The following is a 17,798-nucleotide window of genomic DNA, read 5'->3' as shown; positions in this document are numbered from 1 at the left end:
CCCCCCCCCCCCCCAACTGAAATGCATGCCCTCTATATTAGACATTTCAACCCTGGTGAAAATGTTACCGACTGGTTGTCTATGCCTCTCATATCAGGTCTCTCCTCAGCCTCTGCTGCTCCAGAGATAACAACATTAGTTTGTCCAACCTTGTAGCACATGCCCTCTAATCCAGGCAGCATCCTGGTAAACCTCTTCTGCACCCTCTCCAATGCCTCTACATCCTTCCTGTAATGGGGCAACCAGAATTGAATGCAATACTCCAGATGCAGCCTAACCAGAGTTTTATAAAGCTGGAACGTCGTTTTATAGTCGTCTACGTGGGATAGACATTGAGGCACAAGAACAGAAAGTTAAGAGGTCAACCTCAAGAGCATAGCTCAAAAATAGAAAGAAGAAGAACATAAAGCGGGGAAATAAAATGGAAACCAACAGCTCCCTTCTGCATTTTGTCTTAGATTGAGAGGAGCACCCCCTGCACACCCTAGAATGGCATCCTGTACTGTATCATTCTCTAATACCAGATATTAAATATAGATATCATTACCTCGTTAAGCGATGAGATGCACTTTGTGTTGGATCATTACTTTTCCCTACAGTTCAACACTTCCTGTATTTCTAAAATGTGCCATTGCCTGCTGACCCTTTGATATCCAGAGGCTGAGAAAGGCATCAGATAATGTTGATGTGGGAATATTCAAAGGAGTGAGACTAATTGGAGAACTCTTTCAAAGAACTGGCATATGTATGATGGGCTGAGTGGCCACCTTCTATCCTTCAGACTCTGACTGACAAGACTTGAGAAGGCCGTAGAGAAAGCTGGGAGGAAAAGTGAAACTACTCATGGAATTCTTCTTCCTGTGTGCTTAGGGGGAACCAGTTACATTTTGCGAGGAGACATTTTTGAACCATAAAGGGAGCTCGATGAAGAATTTCCTGCAGCATGCAGTGCACCTTCAGCTGTTCAAACAGGTAAGACTTGACGAGAAGCAGCAGTGGAGCCTGTGTATCGGGTACCACTCCAGAGACTGAAGGTCTCACTCTTGCTGCTGCCACAATCCACTCAGTGCTGCCAGCAAATATTCTGAATCCTCTATGTATTGTTCATTGTTTCAAGAGACAGAACCTCATGTTTCCAGCACAGAAAACAACCATTCTAATAGCCAGGAGATCCATTCTATTTAAATGGAAAGATCCTAAACTCCTCCTACATTCCAATGGTTTTCCCAAACTATAACATGTTTAAACTTAGAAAAAAAATTAGGAGTGGTACTATTGATCCTTTGGTTAAATTTGAAGAAAATTGGAGCCCATTTATCCAGCGTTTTCATATGATGTAGGTTGACCTTTTCTGAATCCTTTTCAATAACTTTCTATTCGAATATAGAGGAGTGGAGCTAATGACGTAGTAATGCTTTTAACTGAAGAAATACAACAGCCCAGCTTTTGTTTAGTTCTTGGTTAGTTTTTGTTTATTATTACTAATTTTGTTTTGTTTTTTTTAAATTTTGGGGTTTTTTTTCATATAATCAAATTTCTTTTTAAATCTTTCTCATGTTTAATTATCAAGAGATTGGGATGTTCAGATTATATATCTTACTCTTTGTGCCTGTATACGTTAACTGTTATTACGGTAATCCCGATCTCTTTGTATCATGTGTATAATCACTACTGTTATGTTTATTAATTTGAAATTTAATAAAAAGATTGAAAAAGAAAGAAAACAACCTTTCGGCTCATCGTGGCTGTTCCAGCTCAATGCCAGGACAATCCCAAAATAATCCCACTACTTTTGTTGTCTTCCTACAATCCTCAATCCTCTATGAAAATATTTGTCCTGTTTTCCAAGATATAGTGGTGTCTGCCTCAACTACTCTGTGGCAAAATATTTCATGATCCAACAAACCCACATGTAACGAAACTTCCTTTCCCTGTCAGAGGCAATTTTATATTTTAACACCTCACACTGACCCACTTCCTCCCACAGAGAGCCGACCAAAGGAAATTTCCCATTTCAGTCAATTAAACCCACCATTAATTCTAATTCTGCTCACATTCAATTTCTTTCTTGCTTATGTCGTTTTGATTCAGTTTATAGATAATCGACTGGAAAAGCTTAACGAGGGGAAAGTATTGACAGATATGTTCGAGGAGGAGGTTAATCTGGGTGGTTATTCTTCAGGTGAGGACTGAGCATCTTGAGTGAGTTCTCACATAAATCAGCATAGGTACCAAGCTTCTTCCTTCTTCATACTTTTCCCTTCACATTGATGGCCACTGATTTTGTGTTCCTATCCTCTCCTCAGGCTGCTCCAAGACCTATCAGCTATGGAAGCAAAGCGTAAAGGTAAATGGAAACATCTGTTTTATTGATATAGATCGGACATTGTCAGGGCACTGGGACTGTGTGGGGAGTAAGGAAGGAGAGAGAGAGTACCTGGGGTGTGGATGGTAGGAGTGAAACTGCAGGAAGGAGGGAGGGAAAATGTGGAATAGAGGGAAGAGGAAGAGAAAATGATGAGGGAGAGGGATGGAGCTCGAGAGAGAGAAGGAGTGTTGGCAGGAAGGAGAGTGTCCTGTTGGGAGAGGGGAGAAAGTGTGCATCTTGCACAGAGAAACTATCTGTTACAGGAGCTGAAGGGTGATGATACGCATTGGCCTGAGGGCAAGTACAGTTAGTCAGGGGCTTACTGACTCCAGTGGAGAGGGTGAAATGTATCTGAAAGTGCTCATGGTACAGAAGCCTGGAGAAGAGGGGAAATGAATGAGCTTGAGGGAACTTGTGGGTTTGATGATGAGGTGAGACGTGATGTTTCAACAATTCACTCTGTTTACCTGCAGAGAGGTGGCGGAGCCCTGATTCACACAATGAAAACTAAAGCCAATCCAGCTATGAAGAACATGTACAACTTCGTAAGTACTGAGGAACTAACAGGCACAACCTTCACTCTGCAGGGGCACTGTGACTGCTGACAATTGACATCCATGAGCTGTTGAAATGGGCTAATGGCCAAGACTATTCTCAACTGGCTGCTGTGGATGGACATAGAACAATCTCTGGGACTGAAACAACTCCCCATTACTTATATAAAAGAAAAGAACTTGCAATTCACAACCTCAGTATATTTCAGTTTGATTGACTATAAAGCTTCATAGCTTTATGGTCAATAATGCATTTTTTGAAATGTTGACGTTCTTGCATTGTGGGAAATACAGCAGTGAACTTTTGTGATGCTAATTGAGGAATGACTTTTGAGCAGACACAGGAGATACCTTCTTCCTCTTATTTCCATATGACATAGGAAGAAGCCATTCTGGCCCATCAAACCTAAGCTGACTCACAGTGTAATCCCATCCCCCCACTAATTATCCCTTAAACCTGTTCTCCCCACATTCCCATTAACTTTCCCCAGATTCTATCACATTGGGGCAGTTTTTACAATGGCCAATTAACCTACCAACCCACATATCCTTGGGGTATGGGAGTAAACCAAAGGAACCCCACACAGTTACAGGAGGGTGTGCAAACTCCACACATGGAGCACAGAGGTCAGGATTTGAACTTGGGTCCATGAAACTGAAGCAGCAGCTGTACTCACGGTGCCACTATGGGATATTTTACCTCCACCTGAGAGAACAGGGAAGGTCTTGGTTTAAACTACAGCTCAGCATTCATCATCCCATCCAAACTCATCATCAAGCTTCAAGAACTGGGCCTCTGTATCTCCCTCTGCAACTGGATCCTCCATTTCCTCATCGGCAGACCTCAGTCAGTGAGGACTGGTAACAACATCTCCTCCTCACTGATCATCAACAAAGGTGCATCTCAAGGCTGCGTGCTTAACCGCTTGCTCTACTCTCCATACACACATGGCTGTGTGGCTAAGCACAGCTCCAGTACCAATATTCAAATTCGCCAACAACACCACTGTCATTGGACGAATCATAGGTGGCAATGAGTCAGCTTACTGGAGCGAGATAGGACACCTGTTTGAATGGTGCCACAACAACAACCTCTCGCTCAACATCAGCAAAACTAAAGAGCTGATTGTTGACTTCAGGAAGGGGAAGGAGAGCGAAGTTGGAGTATTGGCGGTGGAGAGAGTAGGCAGCTTTAAAGCCCTGGGTGTTAACATATCAGATGACATGACCTGGCCCAGCACATAGATGCAATCACAAGGAGTGTGCCAGCATCTTTACTTTATTTGGAAGTTAAGGAGGTTCAGCTTGTCACCGAACACTCTAACAAACTTCTACAGATGTTAAAGTTGAAAGGGTCCTGACTAGCTGCATCATGGTCTGGTATGGCATTTCAAATGCACAGGAACATAAGAAGCTGCAGAGAGCAGTGGACTCTGCCCAATACATCAGAGGCGCATCCCTCCCCCACCATCGGTAGTATCTACAGGAGGTGCTGCCTCAGGAAGGCAACATCTATCATCAAAGATCCCCACCATCCAGGCCATGCCATCTTTTCACAGCTACCATCGGGCAGGAGGTACAGAAGCCTGAAGTCCCACACCACTAGGTTCAAGAACACCTGCTTCCTTTCAACCATTCAGTTCTTGAACCAACCAGCAAAACCTTAATCACTACAGTTTAGCAACACTATCACCACTTTGATCACTTTGCACTAAAATGGACTTCTTTTTCTAATTGTGTTCTTCCTTGTAAAGGTTATGTCTAATTTATGTTGTTCTTGTGTATACTGCTTTTCTGTTGCTATGTGCCCGTGATGCTGCTGCAAGTAAGTTTTTCATTGCACCTGTGCATACATAAGATGAGATATCTTTATTAGTCACATATACATCAAAACACACAGTGAAATGCATCTTTTGCGTAGAATGCTCTGGGGGGGCAGCCCGCAAGTGTCGTCACGCTTCCAGCGCCAACATAGCATGCCCACAACTTCCTAACCCGTACATCTTTGGAATGTGGGAGGAAACCGGAGCAGCCAGAGGAAACCCACGCAGACACGGGGAGAACGTACAAACTCCTTACAGACAGCGGCCGAAATTGAACCCGGGTCGCTGACGCTGTAATAGCATTACGCTAACCGCTACACTACTGTGCCTGCCCACTTGTGCATTTAACAAACTCGACTTTCAACATCTCATCTGAATAATGGCATCTCCAGCAGTGCAGCACCCCCTTGATACTCACTAGAATTTTTGCCTTGATTTTTGTACTCAAGTTCTTGAAGTGGGTTTGAACCAACAAGCTTCTGACTCAGTCGTAGGAGGACATCTCACCAAGTCACGCCTAAATGTGTGCAACTCTCACCTCAGTAGTTGCCTTTATTTATAACTTCCAGTCCACATTCTTTCTGCCAATCAAACCTGCCTGTTACCCTTAACCTTATCTATCCCACATTTCCTCGGCCCTTCCTCATCCCTTCCTTACACCCATCCAAGACCTCTGCACCCCAATTCCAGCTTCCTGGACACTACCTATCTCTCTCTCTCTTCCACCTTTCACAGGCACGGTAGTGTAGCGGTTAGCGTAACGTTTTACAGCACCAGTGACCCGGGTTTAATTCCAGCCACTGTCTGTAAGGAGTTTGTATGTTCTCCCTGTGTCTGCGTGGGTTTCCTCCGGGTGCTCCGGTTTCCTCCCACATTCCAAAAAGACGTACAGGTTAGGAAGTTGTGGCCATGCTATGTTGGTGCCAGAAGCGTGGTGACACTTGCGGCTGCCCCCAGAACACTCTGCGCAAAAGATGTATTTCACTGTGTGTTTTGATGTACATGTGACTAATAAAGAAATCTAAATCTAAAATCTAGTACCAGCTCTGGAGTTTCCTAATTTCTTCCCTCTTCCCTCATCTTCAAGTAGTCACAGCTACCATCTTTGATTATCTGTCCTAATGCCTCTTTGACCCACTGTCAGTTTGTTTTTGTTTGTATTGTATCTGTAAAGTGGTCTGGCATATTTTACTGCACTGAAAGTGCAATATGAAAAACAAAGTGATAAGTTGTGGTAGGGAGGACAAGGAGGTGCAAAGGTATAGAAGGTATAATTCTAAAGGGGGTGCAGGAAAAAGTGATCAATATTTGCACAAATCATTAAAAACGGCAGGACAGGTTGTAAAAGTGATTTTAAAAAGTGGGATCCTGCACTTCCTAAATAAAGTAGCATCTATAAAACACTGGTTCAGTTGCCATTACAGTATTGTGTCTAATTCTGGTCAGTGTATGAGAGCCAGGATATGAAGGCTCTAAAGGGTGCACAACAGAATGATCTCAGGGTTCAGGAACTTCAATTACACAGAGAGACTGGGGAATTTCTCCTTTAGTGCAGACAAGATGGAGTGGTGATTTAATAGAAGCAAGATGGTCCAAACAAGTTGAGTAATGTGTGGAATGAGAACCAGATTTAAGGTAGTTAGCAGAGTCACATGAGGAAAATCCTGCCCGTGCAGCTTGTGAACATTATCTTCAGGTTATGTCTGAGGATCTCGAGAGGGAAACTGGCACTGGCACCAAGCTTCTTCTTCCTGCATAATGGAAGCAGATTCAATTTTCATTTTCTAAGTAGTTGAGGGGGAAAGAATTGCACGGCTGCAGAGAAAGAACCGGAGAAAAGGATTGAGCATATTTTTCTTGCAAAGAGCAGAAGGGAGAGCTCATGGACCAACTTATCTCTTGCCTTGCTGTAAAATAGTGATCCTTTGTAAATGGAAATTCCTGCTGTTGAAGACTTGGACTCTATCACTGCCTCAGTGAAGCAGCAGCACAATCAAAGACCCCACCCACCCCAGACATCCTCTCTCCCCTCTCCCATCGGGCAGAAGAAACAAAAGCCTAAAAGCACGTAGCACCAGGCTCAAGGATACCTTCTATCCTGCTCTATAAGATTATTGAACGGCCCCCTAGTATGATAAAGTGGACTCTTGACCTCATAATCTACCTCATTATGACCTTGCACCTTATTGCCTGCCTGCACTGCACTTTCTCTGTAGCTGTAACACTTTATTCTGCACTGTTATTGTTTTACCTTGTACTACCTCAGTGCACTGTGTAATGATCGATCTGTATGGATGAGTTTTTCAGGACGGGTTTTTCACTGTACCTCAGTACATGTGACAATAATAAACCAATTTACCAATTTACTGTTTTGGCACCACAGCAAAGGGGATGGGAATCAGGGATAAAAGAAGGGTAGGGGAGGAGAGGGGGAGGACTTGCAAATCTGAAGATGAGGACCAAGGATCAATGGTGATGGAGTCAGGAGTCAAGAGAGAGGAGAGGTCCGTGGTGACAATTTTGGAAATGCAAAAATATTCATCATGTCTTTGTTATTCCTAGGCTAAAGGTCAAGCTAAATTGGGCTTGAAGGGGATGAAAAATCGTTTGAAACACAAGGTACCAGTGACATCATCATTTTTCTTCCTCTTATGCTTCCTGCTGAAACTCCCAACTGTGGTTTTCTCACATCCTGGCTGACCTCTACCCTCTGTAAACTCTGTGTATGTGTGTTTGTAGAAGTTTGTAACTTGGAAAACAACTGTGTATGCATGACTAATATAGTGAAACTGGCAGTGCTGTGATTTAAGTCCAGCCCCGACTGACTCATTGATGTGGAAACGAGCATGGCCACACCAAGGACCTGGTGTGACCTTTCACTTTGTAGCCACGTGGCACAGTGCTGAACACTGTTTGATTTCCAGGACCTGGGTGACGAGCGAGGGTTTCACCGCGGTGGGTCACTGAGGTGCCAACCAGTTGGGGGCCCCATCCATCAGAGACGCATCCAGACAGAGTGTCTACAGAACCGCCTGCCAATCACCCAGCACTTTGGTCAGGTAAGGAGGCTCAGTAATGAGAGGCAATTGGACACCCAGTAAAACAGGCACTGGGCTCTCTGCATCTTCTCTGTTCTCCTCTGATCTTTGCTTTCTAAACCTGGGTTCAGTGCCATTCTGGAGCCTCACCAAGCAACACAATACAGGCCAATACACCTGTTAGTGGTAAGTAATTTGACTAGAGAAGCCATCACAGAAGACTTCAACTCTGTTTCTGAGGGAGCACTTCAGAGTGCCAGTCAAGGGTGTGTGTTCATGGCTGTTTCTCTTCTCCGCTTCCCTCTCTTCAGGGTGGCCAGAATAACTGCAATTCTGGCTTCCTGGCAGTGGGTACTGGGACCATGCGACCACAGCCCTGAAAGTGACAGGAGGTGACCTCGAAGATTGAGATTAATGAGGGAGAAGAAAAAGTTACCAATCTAACAACTTGGGACTTAAAATCTTCCACAAGCTTCATCATCTGCCTTGTCCACAGGATCCTTATCTGAGAACACAGCTCCAGGATAAATATCAACTAATGCCTTAGGTTTCTGGAACTCTGAACTTTAGTTTATTTTGAGAGTCTGTACAAAAATGACATGTGAGTGGAACCTGGGCTGCAAGGGGTAATCAGTCAAGGTGGCTCAGTCTATCGGGTACATCCAGGAGAGTGCATCAGCCCCTCACTGTCCTGGTTAATGTTTTCTCCGTTTCTTCCCCAGTCTCGCCCTCGCCGACCAACTCGTCGTTACACGAGCATCGATGGACCGCTCCCCACGGAGACAGTCAGGTAAATCGTTCCTCTTCCGTTCCCTCGGCTGCAGGTGTCCATATGTCAAACGGGATTACCCACCGGATTCCCAGAGAACGTACACCTTTGGCTCTTGCATCCTGATCCATCCCCTAGGATGGATACAGGCTCCTCTCCTGTCATGACCAACTGGGAAACAGACCCGGTTTCCCATCCCATCAACTGGGAAACAGACCCGGTTTCCCCATCCCGTCAACTGGGATACAGACCCGGTTTCCCCATCCCGTCAACTGGGATACAGACCCGGTTTCCCCATCCCGTCAACTGGGATACAGACCCGGTTTCCCCATCCCGTCAACTGGGATACAGACCCGGTTTCCCCATCCCGTCAACTGGGATACAGACGTGGTTTCCCATCCCATCACCTTGGGACTGCAAGCTCCTTGTCTCATCGACATGGATATGGACCCACCATTAAGGGAAACCAATCACCATTTTTCTGCATTTCTCTGCCTGACCTCCTGTAGGGGTTGGAAGGCTCTAGAATGAGGTCTCTCACCTCCTCCAGACTGCTGATGCCCAGGTATCTACTTGACTTGTGCAGGTCCACCTGTGAGGAGGATGGACTAGACAGCCCCCTGGACACAATCAATGATGGATTACTAGACTGTAGCATCCTGCAGGAAGAGGATATGGACCTGCTCGGGGAGATCTTTGATACACTCAGCACCCAGACAGCTCATGACAAAGGCCTTCTGTATGGCACCCGCAGCCTCGACTTCTTCAACTTGGACTCCATGGAGGACATCCGTAGGGTAAGATGTTGTTTAATCTCAACTACACTGGAAGCAAAGAATTCCAGATCCTGGGATTCTAAATCAAAAGCAGAAAATGTTGGAGATACTCAGCAGATCAGGGAGTATCTGTGGAGGGAGAAATAATGTTTTTGGTCGATCACCTTTAATCAGAATCGTTGTGATGAAAAATCATTGACCTGAAATGTTAACGCCACAGACTCTGCCTCAATTATACTTATTAATGGGTTGTTCTGCAAACCAGTAACCAGCTTCAGAGAGTCATTTCCTTGTACACCTGGTGTACTGTTGAAGAGCTCCCTTTGAATCATTGCATCATGGGTTCAAACTTCTCTTCTGATGCACAAGATGCATGATCTGAGCCTATAGTGCAATACTGATGGGGGTCCTGCAGTGGAGGGGCCATCTCTTAGATGAAACATTAGATTAACTCCCTCTGCTTGTGGGTGTAAAACATCCCAAAATAGATCATCAGACGAGGAAGGCAGAGGGAAAATGATCAGGTAAAGTCCCACACAAATGACTGGTTAGCTACATTGAGGCCCATGGAATCTGTAGCGGCACAAAATGGAAATTTGCTTATCGGCAGATGGTAGACTGCAGCCTACTGTGGTGGGTCTGTGATGATAGACTGGTTGTTTTTCAGATTGGAGGGTGGTAGATTGTGGTGTTCCTTAGCAGTCAATACTACATCTACTAATTTTTTTGTTTACAGACTTGGACATGGGTGTGCATGGTAAAATTCCAAATGCATAGATAATGTAAAGCTTGTGATGTTGTGAAATGTGATAAATTGTCAGGAGGATAGTAATAGACTGCAAGAAGACAGAGGCTGCTCGAATGGGCAGACCAGTGGCAGATGAAATTTAATGGAAATATTCATGTTTAAATTTTGGCAGAAAAGCCAAGGAGATTCAACATAGACTGAATGGCACAAATCTGAAAGGTGTGCAGAAGTAGAGGGACCTTGGTGCCCATGTGCACAAGTCCTTGAAAGTGAAAGGGCACATTGAGAAAGTGACTCATTAAGCAGGAAAAGTTGTGTTAAATCTACATGAAACATTGAATAGACCACGACTGGAATATTATGTCCAATTCTGGACACCATAACTTTGGAAGAATGTGAAGGTCTAAAGAGTGCAGAAAAGAATTAATGAGATGGTTCTGGGTATAAGGGATATTAGCAATAAGGTTAGGCTGGAGAATTTGGGATTACTTTCTTTGGAACAAAGAAGGGTTGAGACGAAATTTAATAGAGGTGTATAAGATCCTGACTAGTTTAGCCAGGGTAGAGGGAAGATCTTCCCATTAGTAAATGGATCAAAGACCTGGAGCACAGATACAAAGGGAAGAGGTGGAATGTGTTTTTACTCCATGGGAGCTTAGGATCTGCCATTCACTGCTTGTGTGTGCTGGAAACACAATCAATCAGGACTTTCAATAGGGAATTGGAATAGGCACTAGAGAGAGAACAATTTGTAAGGCTGCAGACAAAGAGCAGGGGAATGGGATTTATGACACTGCATAGACTCAATGCTGTAACAATTCTCTCATCACTCAAAACAGATTAACTGATTATTCCTTTATATTAATTTCTAATGTATGCATGTCACTGGCAAACTCAGCTTTTTCTCCCCCACACCCAGGTTCCCAGAGATTTTTTTCTCATGTTCTGACAGCACCGTGGGCCATTCAGCTTCTTGTGTTGCCAATTCACAGATCAACCCCATTCCCCCACCGATCTCCCTGTAACCCATTCTCTCTTGCATGCCCATCAACTCCATCCTGATTCCCCCACCAATCACCTACATTAGAGTTAATTTACAGCAGCCAATTAAATCTACCAACCAGCAAGTCTTTGGGATAGGGGACATTGCGGCCAGAGGGAGAATGTGCAATCTCCACAGAGACAGTATCCAAGGCCAGGAGTGAGCCTGAGTCACTGATGTTGTGTGGTAGCAGCACTGTCTGTGGTGTTTTTGTGATCTAAGGTTTACTGTAACTGATTACCTTATTCAGATATCTGTTCAAAGTCTACCCTCTACATGAGAGTGTGTATGGGTGGCAAATATTCTTCCCTGAAGAAGTGAATTGTTGATTTTTTTCCAACAATCCGATAGCTTTGAGGTCTCTTACCTCTTAGCTTTTAACTTCAAATTTCTTATGGTGATGAATTCAAACTCTCTACCAACCATGGAGAAATTTGAACTTCTTTTGCACTGATGGTCCACTAATCACAATGGTCCCCTCCTCGTGTGAATGTCCTGTGGGATCTTACTGTGTGCTGAATAGTTATCGCACCTGATTTGTGCAAAGTACTCTGGGACCTACGTAAAATGCAGCCCTTTCCAGCCCTAGGTTTAATTTTCTTTAAGACAAAATGCACATCACGTGTAACGGGTGCTGTTTATTTCACCGAATCGGACCAGGGACAATACTGAAGTCCAGGGAAGGTGAGCGGTGCTGGCTTCATGCTGCTCACGGTCAGCATGCCTAATCATAAAGTCATCCCAAGACACTCATCGTGAGATGAAACTGTTACAAATTTATTGTTCTTCCATCTGCAGGTCAGGGGTACCAACCCCAGCGAGGAGGACATTAACTACAGGAGTAGGAGAGAGTCCGAGCCAGGTAAACCCCACATGTGGGGTCTCGATGGTTCCACAGAGTGTATGATGTCCCTGTCAGCCTCCTTGGAGGAAACATCTGACAGGTCCTCAGTGTCGACCAGCCAAGCAGACCTTGGAGATTCCGGGAGTCTCTCAAGTCACGATGAAAACATAACATCTCCAGAGGTGCAGCCTCTGAACCTCAGTACTCCAAGCAACAGTAATTTAGAGGACCCTGGATCACTGGAAGACTCTTCGTCCATTTCACCATCTCTCAAAGCCAATGACAAGTGCACAGGGATTCACTGGGATAAAGGATCCTCACTAATTCAACCCAGCAGAACATTGGCTGAAAATAGAGCCACTCAGTTGGATGAAAGCAAACCAAGAAATGACATCCTAATTGAAAACTCAGGCTCCCACAGTTTACCTTCAGAGGTCAGTGAGATGAAACCCTCTGTGGAAGAATTCAAGAACCACAAAGGACAGGAAGAGGAGGTGGAACAAATCACAAGTCCAGCAACATGTGCAGGAGGACAATCTGTTCAGATCAGCAAGACTGAGCTGTTACCTCCACCAACAGCTCCTAAAACATCAACCACACAGCTGAGAGGGAGGCTAATGTCACAGGCTTTTGAAGACAGGGAAGGAGACGACCATACTGTGAAGGAGGAAAGCCCCAACAGTCAGGGTGCTGGGCCTACAGTGCAAGCTTCGAGTGAGGAGGATGCCCCAGGTGATCCCACAGGCCCAGGCACCAGCGAGGAGGCCACCACCCCAAGTGTGCAGTCTGTGCTGTCCTACTTCCAAGCCCGTGCTGGGGAACAAAAGGCCGAGACCACCAGAGGAAAAGTCCGCCCTGTATCTGTCTTAGCAATAGGGGCCTTGAGCAGATCTGGAAAAATTGAGTCGAGAGAGGAACGAGGCAAATCTGTCCCTGAGGCCTCCTCCCTTCCTCTCACCGATGGGAGGCTGACAGAAGAATCATCGTCTGCGGAGCAGAGAGAACAGGAGCTAGAATCGGTGTCACCAATTGAGAATGATCCAGGTATTACAACAGCTAGAAAAGTTTCAGAATTGAAAAAGAGATTTGAATCCTAGGAGCTGATTAAAATTTATAGAATTCCTTCCCCCCACCCCCCACAGTAGTGATCCAAGCCTTTCCGAGTGACTGAATGTCAATATCAATTGTCTTTAGGCTCAACAAGCAGTCACTCTCCCTGTGTCTCGTATACAGGGCCACGCACTCACCATCTTGATATTTCCTCTTAAATGTTAGGAACTGGAGATTTTCCCTCACTCATCAACTCAAATTGGCTTTCTGGTCCAGACTTTGAGCTGATGTATTGATGGGAAAAGGGGGGTGTGGGGGGGAGCCAAAAGTTTGGCCAGTGTAATTTGGGATTTTCTAAATTGAGACTGTGGCATGCAGCAGATGGACCCAGAGTTGAGGTAAACAGGTGCCTCAAATTCAGAAAAAGTGCTGGAGGAACAACAGGTCAGGGCAGCATCCATGGAGGGAAATGAACTCCCCCCCCACCTCCTTATTCTGGCTTCTCCCCTCTTCCTTTCCAGTCCTGATGAAGGGTCTTGACCAGAAACATTGCCTGTTTATTTCCCTCCATGGATGCTGCCTGACCTGCTGAGTTCCTCCAGTACTTTTTGTGTATTGCTCCAGATTCCAGCATCTGCAGAATTTCTTGTGTCTGCCTCAAATTCAGATTTGCCAATCCACAAATAATGTTTTTAATTATGAGATGGATTAATGGTGAGAATGCTAAGCAATATAAACTAAATGATTAAATTTTAGCCACATTCACATCCACAAATCTTTGAAGGGGGCAGGAAGTTAAGGAAGCTTAGGAAGAAATATGGCTTTTCAAAATAAGTGTAAAGCAAACTTCTGCTCAACTGTTGTGAGCCTCTGCTCAGGTCCAGCTGGAGGATTGTGTCCAATTCTGGGCTCTACCCTTAAGGAATTCAAGGTCTGAGACAATTAACAGAATGGTACCAAGGACAAAGTAGTTCATTTTTATGGAGGGATACAAGCTGGAATTGTTCTCTCAGAGTAGAGAAGATCAAGGGGATACTTGATAGAAGTTCAAAATCACTTTGAACTTTGCTAAAATATGTCCTTTCCTTGCCTTATTCTATCAATGTTTCACTTTGGAATACATGCTTTGAAAGGGCAATCAAAGAACATTCAATAATAACTTTTTAAAAGTGGAATTATTTCTTGGGCAACAGGGAAAGGACAGGGAAGTTTGGGTAGTTTCAACCAATTGGCAGTACAGCCCTGATAGGCTGCATGCTTCTACAATACTTGAATTATAATCAGGTCCAGTAATACTGGCCTGGTGAGGATAATGGGGCAGCAAATGTCAGAGGACATGTTTCATTCGAGAGGAGATTACATATTAATAATGTCTTTCGCGAGTTGAGGATATTTCAAAGTACACTTCAAAAACATTGGCTGTCGTCATTGTTGTTGGAAACACAGCAAGTAAAACAAAATCTCCCATTGTTTGTTTGTAAAATAAGCAGTAAGTGGGGGATAATTATTGCCCTACTGCATGCACATCTTCCTGCCACCTCACAACCCCCAACTCACTTTTGAAATAGTTCCACAGTTTGACTGATAGCTTATCCAAAATACTCCAACTTCAATAGTGCAGCAATCCTTGGTACTTCATAGGTACTAAATTATCTAAACCATCTCTACAACTCCTCCATCCAAAGCTGCCTCAGGTCTTACAAAATCTCCCCAATTTGGCCTACCACAATCCAAGCACAGTATTACCAAAGTACACAGCCCCAATCTAAGGAGTAGGCCTGAACCTTTGCTGGTTTGCAAATTATTTAATTCTGTTCCACATCGGAGAGATTACAGCCCAGCTTCTCAGTATCCAAAACATTCCAAAAGAGAAAGTACATTTATTCTAGTTTCAGCAGTGCTGAAACCTCTGACTGGAAACAGTGAGGAAAAAAAGACTTAAATGCAGTGACTCACAGTATTTTAATAACCAATTACAGCTTGTCTGGTATAAGATTATGGGTGCCTGGAAAACTGTAAGAATTGACAGAACCTCATTTGTCAATGCAGACGATGAAAAAAGTTTGCCTTCTCTGAATAAAGATGTGCACAAAAGCTTGTTTGAGAACCTCTTTAAATTGGACGCTAACTACATAGATGTATGCTAAATATATACCAATGTACAAAAGAGTGCAAATTCAAGATCAGATAGTAAAAAGATTGATGCTCTTGTTTTCACAGGGTTAAAATTCCCCAATCTTTTCCCTATATATAAAAAAACAAAACACATCAAAGCACAATTGGGGAAATTTATCTAGTTGTGTTGACAGATCCTTGACCCGAATTGTCACCTGCTGACTGCTTTCAGCATTGTTTTTTTTCAGGTTTCCAGCAGCTTACAGTTCTTTGATTCAAATGTATCTGGAATTGATTACATGGTGGGTTTATGAATATTTAACCTGGCTTTAAGCCGTTCCCCAGCACCCAGTGCAAGCACCAGTTATAACAGTGTTCAGCCATACACATTCCAGTCTATATTAAGAAGAGAGTTTTTAAAATCATAACAATTGTTAGCACTTATCTTTGTTTCATAATCCACAAAACTAACTGACATTCTATTTTACAGTACACACATCGATTGTTCAAGTGAAACAAAATTAGTGGGTCAGGATAACTAGACCTAGATTTTGGCCCCTTAATGGTCAACACTTCAGTTGAAAGCATTACATGGAATTAAATATTGAATGCTCTAATCAAGTTGCTATGAGTTAAATTTCTCCAAGGCACAACCCCTGGTAAGAAGGTGAATAGCCACATTTACAGGATCCGATTCTATTATTCATTTAAACAATCAATCATGGAAAAAAGTCAAAAACAGTAAATATGATTTTTCTAGACAAAGTGCATACTAGTTATAACAATATAGACTGTGTACAATTTCTGACTTTAAAAATGAGAAGTCAAAATACCAGAACAAGAATGTCTTAATCTCAGTTTGATTGCTGCATAAATCCATGCAGAGTTTGGGCCCTGATATAAACGAATCCAGTGTTCACGTAACAGCAATTAATGACCTAGACGTGAAGAGATTTAATTTTGCAGTCTACATGTTGCTGGGTCACTAAAAGCACCTGTGATCCAGAGAAATGGGGACATCAGATTCTGGTGTCATTGAGAGAAAACTAACCCAAATTCAACAATATACAAATATTTATCTAGTGCAAGATGCATCAAAATCAGCAGCAGAAAAATAGTGTTTCAAAATCTCCCATCAAGGCATCAACACTTGCCCTTTACCACTATGTGCAACTCACACAAATCTGAATTTTTTCTGCTCATGTTGCTTTTTCACTCACCAATGGACTTTAAGGCATCTTCCAGTGTCTAACAATCTCCACCCTAGGATCCACATGCTAACAGGAGTCTATTAGTGGCTCCACAGTGAAACTGCAGTAGACATAGGCCAACATGAAGCCAGCCCCACACAAAAGTCTGCATCCTAAAGCTAATTATACTACATTATTATTGAACTACTGAAACACAACAGGCCAAACCAGAGAATCCAGCAGTTTCCAGTACAAGATTCTTCCAAAAAAAAATACAAACTAGCATTTTTTTCTAAAATTACATAGACACTGAGGCAATGAAGGTCCCTCGGGGTATAACCAATGTGACTGAAATCCATGACTTTCTACCAGGAAGCATTAACTCATTGACACAACAGTATCACGAGATTGCCCGTTATGGGAGGAAACAAATCTATGGATGAAATGAATATTAGTGGGACTACCAAATGTTACTCCTGCCTGCTGTGTACCAACTCAGTTCACTGCACCAGCTTTCATTGTTGGAGGGATGCTGTGTTGGTTCTAGGTCTATTTCTAATTTCAAGGGAGAATGTATGCTACACAGACCTAGTTATGACGCAGTTTGCTCCTCTGTCCAAAGATCTCACGGAAATGCCTTGGACCATTTTCCCCCCAGATCTGTCATCAGGATCAGAAGCCTCACATCTGATGTTATCACAGAGCAGCAGCACACAGCAGTCTAGTACAGGGGAGGCACAACTTGTCACATGGGGTTGGAACACTGATGGTACCTTAGAGCAGCAGAGCAGTGTAACTGCCTCACTCCAGTAGTAACTGAGAGGGATTAGGGCAAAGGAGAAATGCTGTCTACTGTACAGCTCCCACAGACTGTCCTTAACCTTCAATCCCACAAAGAAAAATCTATGAAAAGGGCAAAGGTCACAAAGTCTCTCTTAAAATATGACATTCCCTAAAAAAAAGAGGAACAGTGGCAAACTTTCTTTGCTCTGACTGATTCCAGCAACAGTTCCCAGTGGTATCTCTGTGGTGGGGCTGGTGGGAGCTTGGCTAGATGAGCCGTTCCTCAGGCGGCAGCTTCAGCCCGTGGTTGATCTGCGTTCGTGCTCCAATCTGCTCCTGTTGACTGGGGTTGTACGTTCCTTCTTCCCTCCGCTTTCCCTTCAGCTTTATGATGACCACAGTGAGGAGGATGGCAATGAGCAGAACAGCCCCAATCACACAGGGAGCCACGATGGCAGCAATCTGCTAAGATCCAGAATCAGCACAGGTCAGTAAAGCAGTTGCTTTTCTCGCACTCCCTACCCCCACGTCACCGAGCCCACGTTACTCACAGTTACCCCTCCCCACTGGATTTCGATACCATTTGTTTATCCCCATTCCTTGACAAAAGGCAGGCACCAATTACTCACATTTCCCAGGTTTTCCTCCAATGGTTCCTCCTCCAGCATTCACCTCCCATTGTCTCTGCTGCACTGGCT

At 43.9% G+C, this 17,798-nt stretch overlaps 1 protein-coding gene and 1 long non-coding RNA gene across 6 annotated transcripts in view; one reads left to right on the top strand and one right to left on the bottom strand.

Moving 5' to 3' along the window:
- Positions 1-17,798, top strand: part of LOC127584888 (DENN domain-containing protein 1B-like) — a 63,770-nt gene that overhangs the window by 44,717 nt on the left and 1,255 nt on the right. For 3 of the 5 annotated variants that reach the window (XM_052041861.1, XM_052041859.1, XM_052041862.1), the window contains 9 exons: positions 871-972; positions 2,092-2,182; positions 2,307-2,347; positions 2,842-2,913; positions 7,308-7,364; positions 7,670-7,804; positions 8,506-8,573; positions 9,139-9,349; positions 11,917-15,106. In XM_052041861.1, coding sequence (XP_051897821.1) covers positions 871-972; positions 2,092-2,182; positions 2,307-2,347; positions 2,842-2,913; positions 7,308-7,364; positions 7,670-7,804; positions 8,506-8,573; positions 9,139-9,349; positions 11,917-13,059 — 1,920 coding nt within the window. In that variant the 3' untranslated portion in view covers positions 13,060-15,106. Of the gene's footprint in view, positions 1-870; positions 973-2,091; positions 2,194-2,306; positions 2,348-2,841; positions 2,914-7,307; positions 7,365-7,669; positions 7,805-8,505; positions 8,574-9,138; positions 9,350-11,916; positions 15,107-17,798 lie in introns of those variants that run through there. The other 2 variants (XM_052041860.1, XM_052041863.1) reach the window with 2 other exon arrangements.
- LOC127584890 (uncharacterized) overlaps positions 14,956-17,798 on the bottom strand; it is a 15,826-nt gene continuing 12,983 nt past the window's right edge. Inside the window, exon 4 of the long non-coding RNA XR_007958443.1 lies at positions 14,956-17,565. This is a non-coding gene — a long non-coding RNA (uncharacterized LOC127584890). The remainder of the gene's footprint in view (positions 17,566-17,798) is intronic.

Source organism: Pristis pectinata, chromosome 31, assembly GCF_009764475.1.
Source record: "Pristis pectinata isolate sPriPec2 chromosome 31, sPriPec2.1.pri, whole genome shotgun sequence".
Lineage (NCBI taxonomy): Eukaryota > Metazoa > Chordata > Chondrichthyes > Rhinopristiformes > Pristidae > Pristis > Pristis pectinata.
Note: the sequence above shows the minus strand (reverse complement) of the source record. Positions and strands in the feature narration are given on the sequence as shown.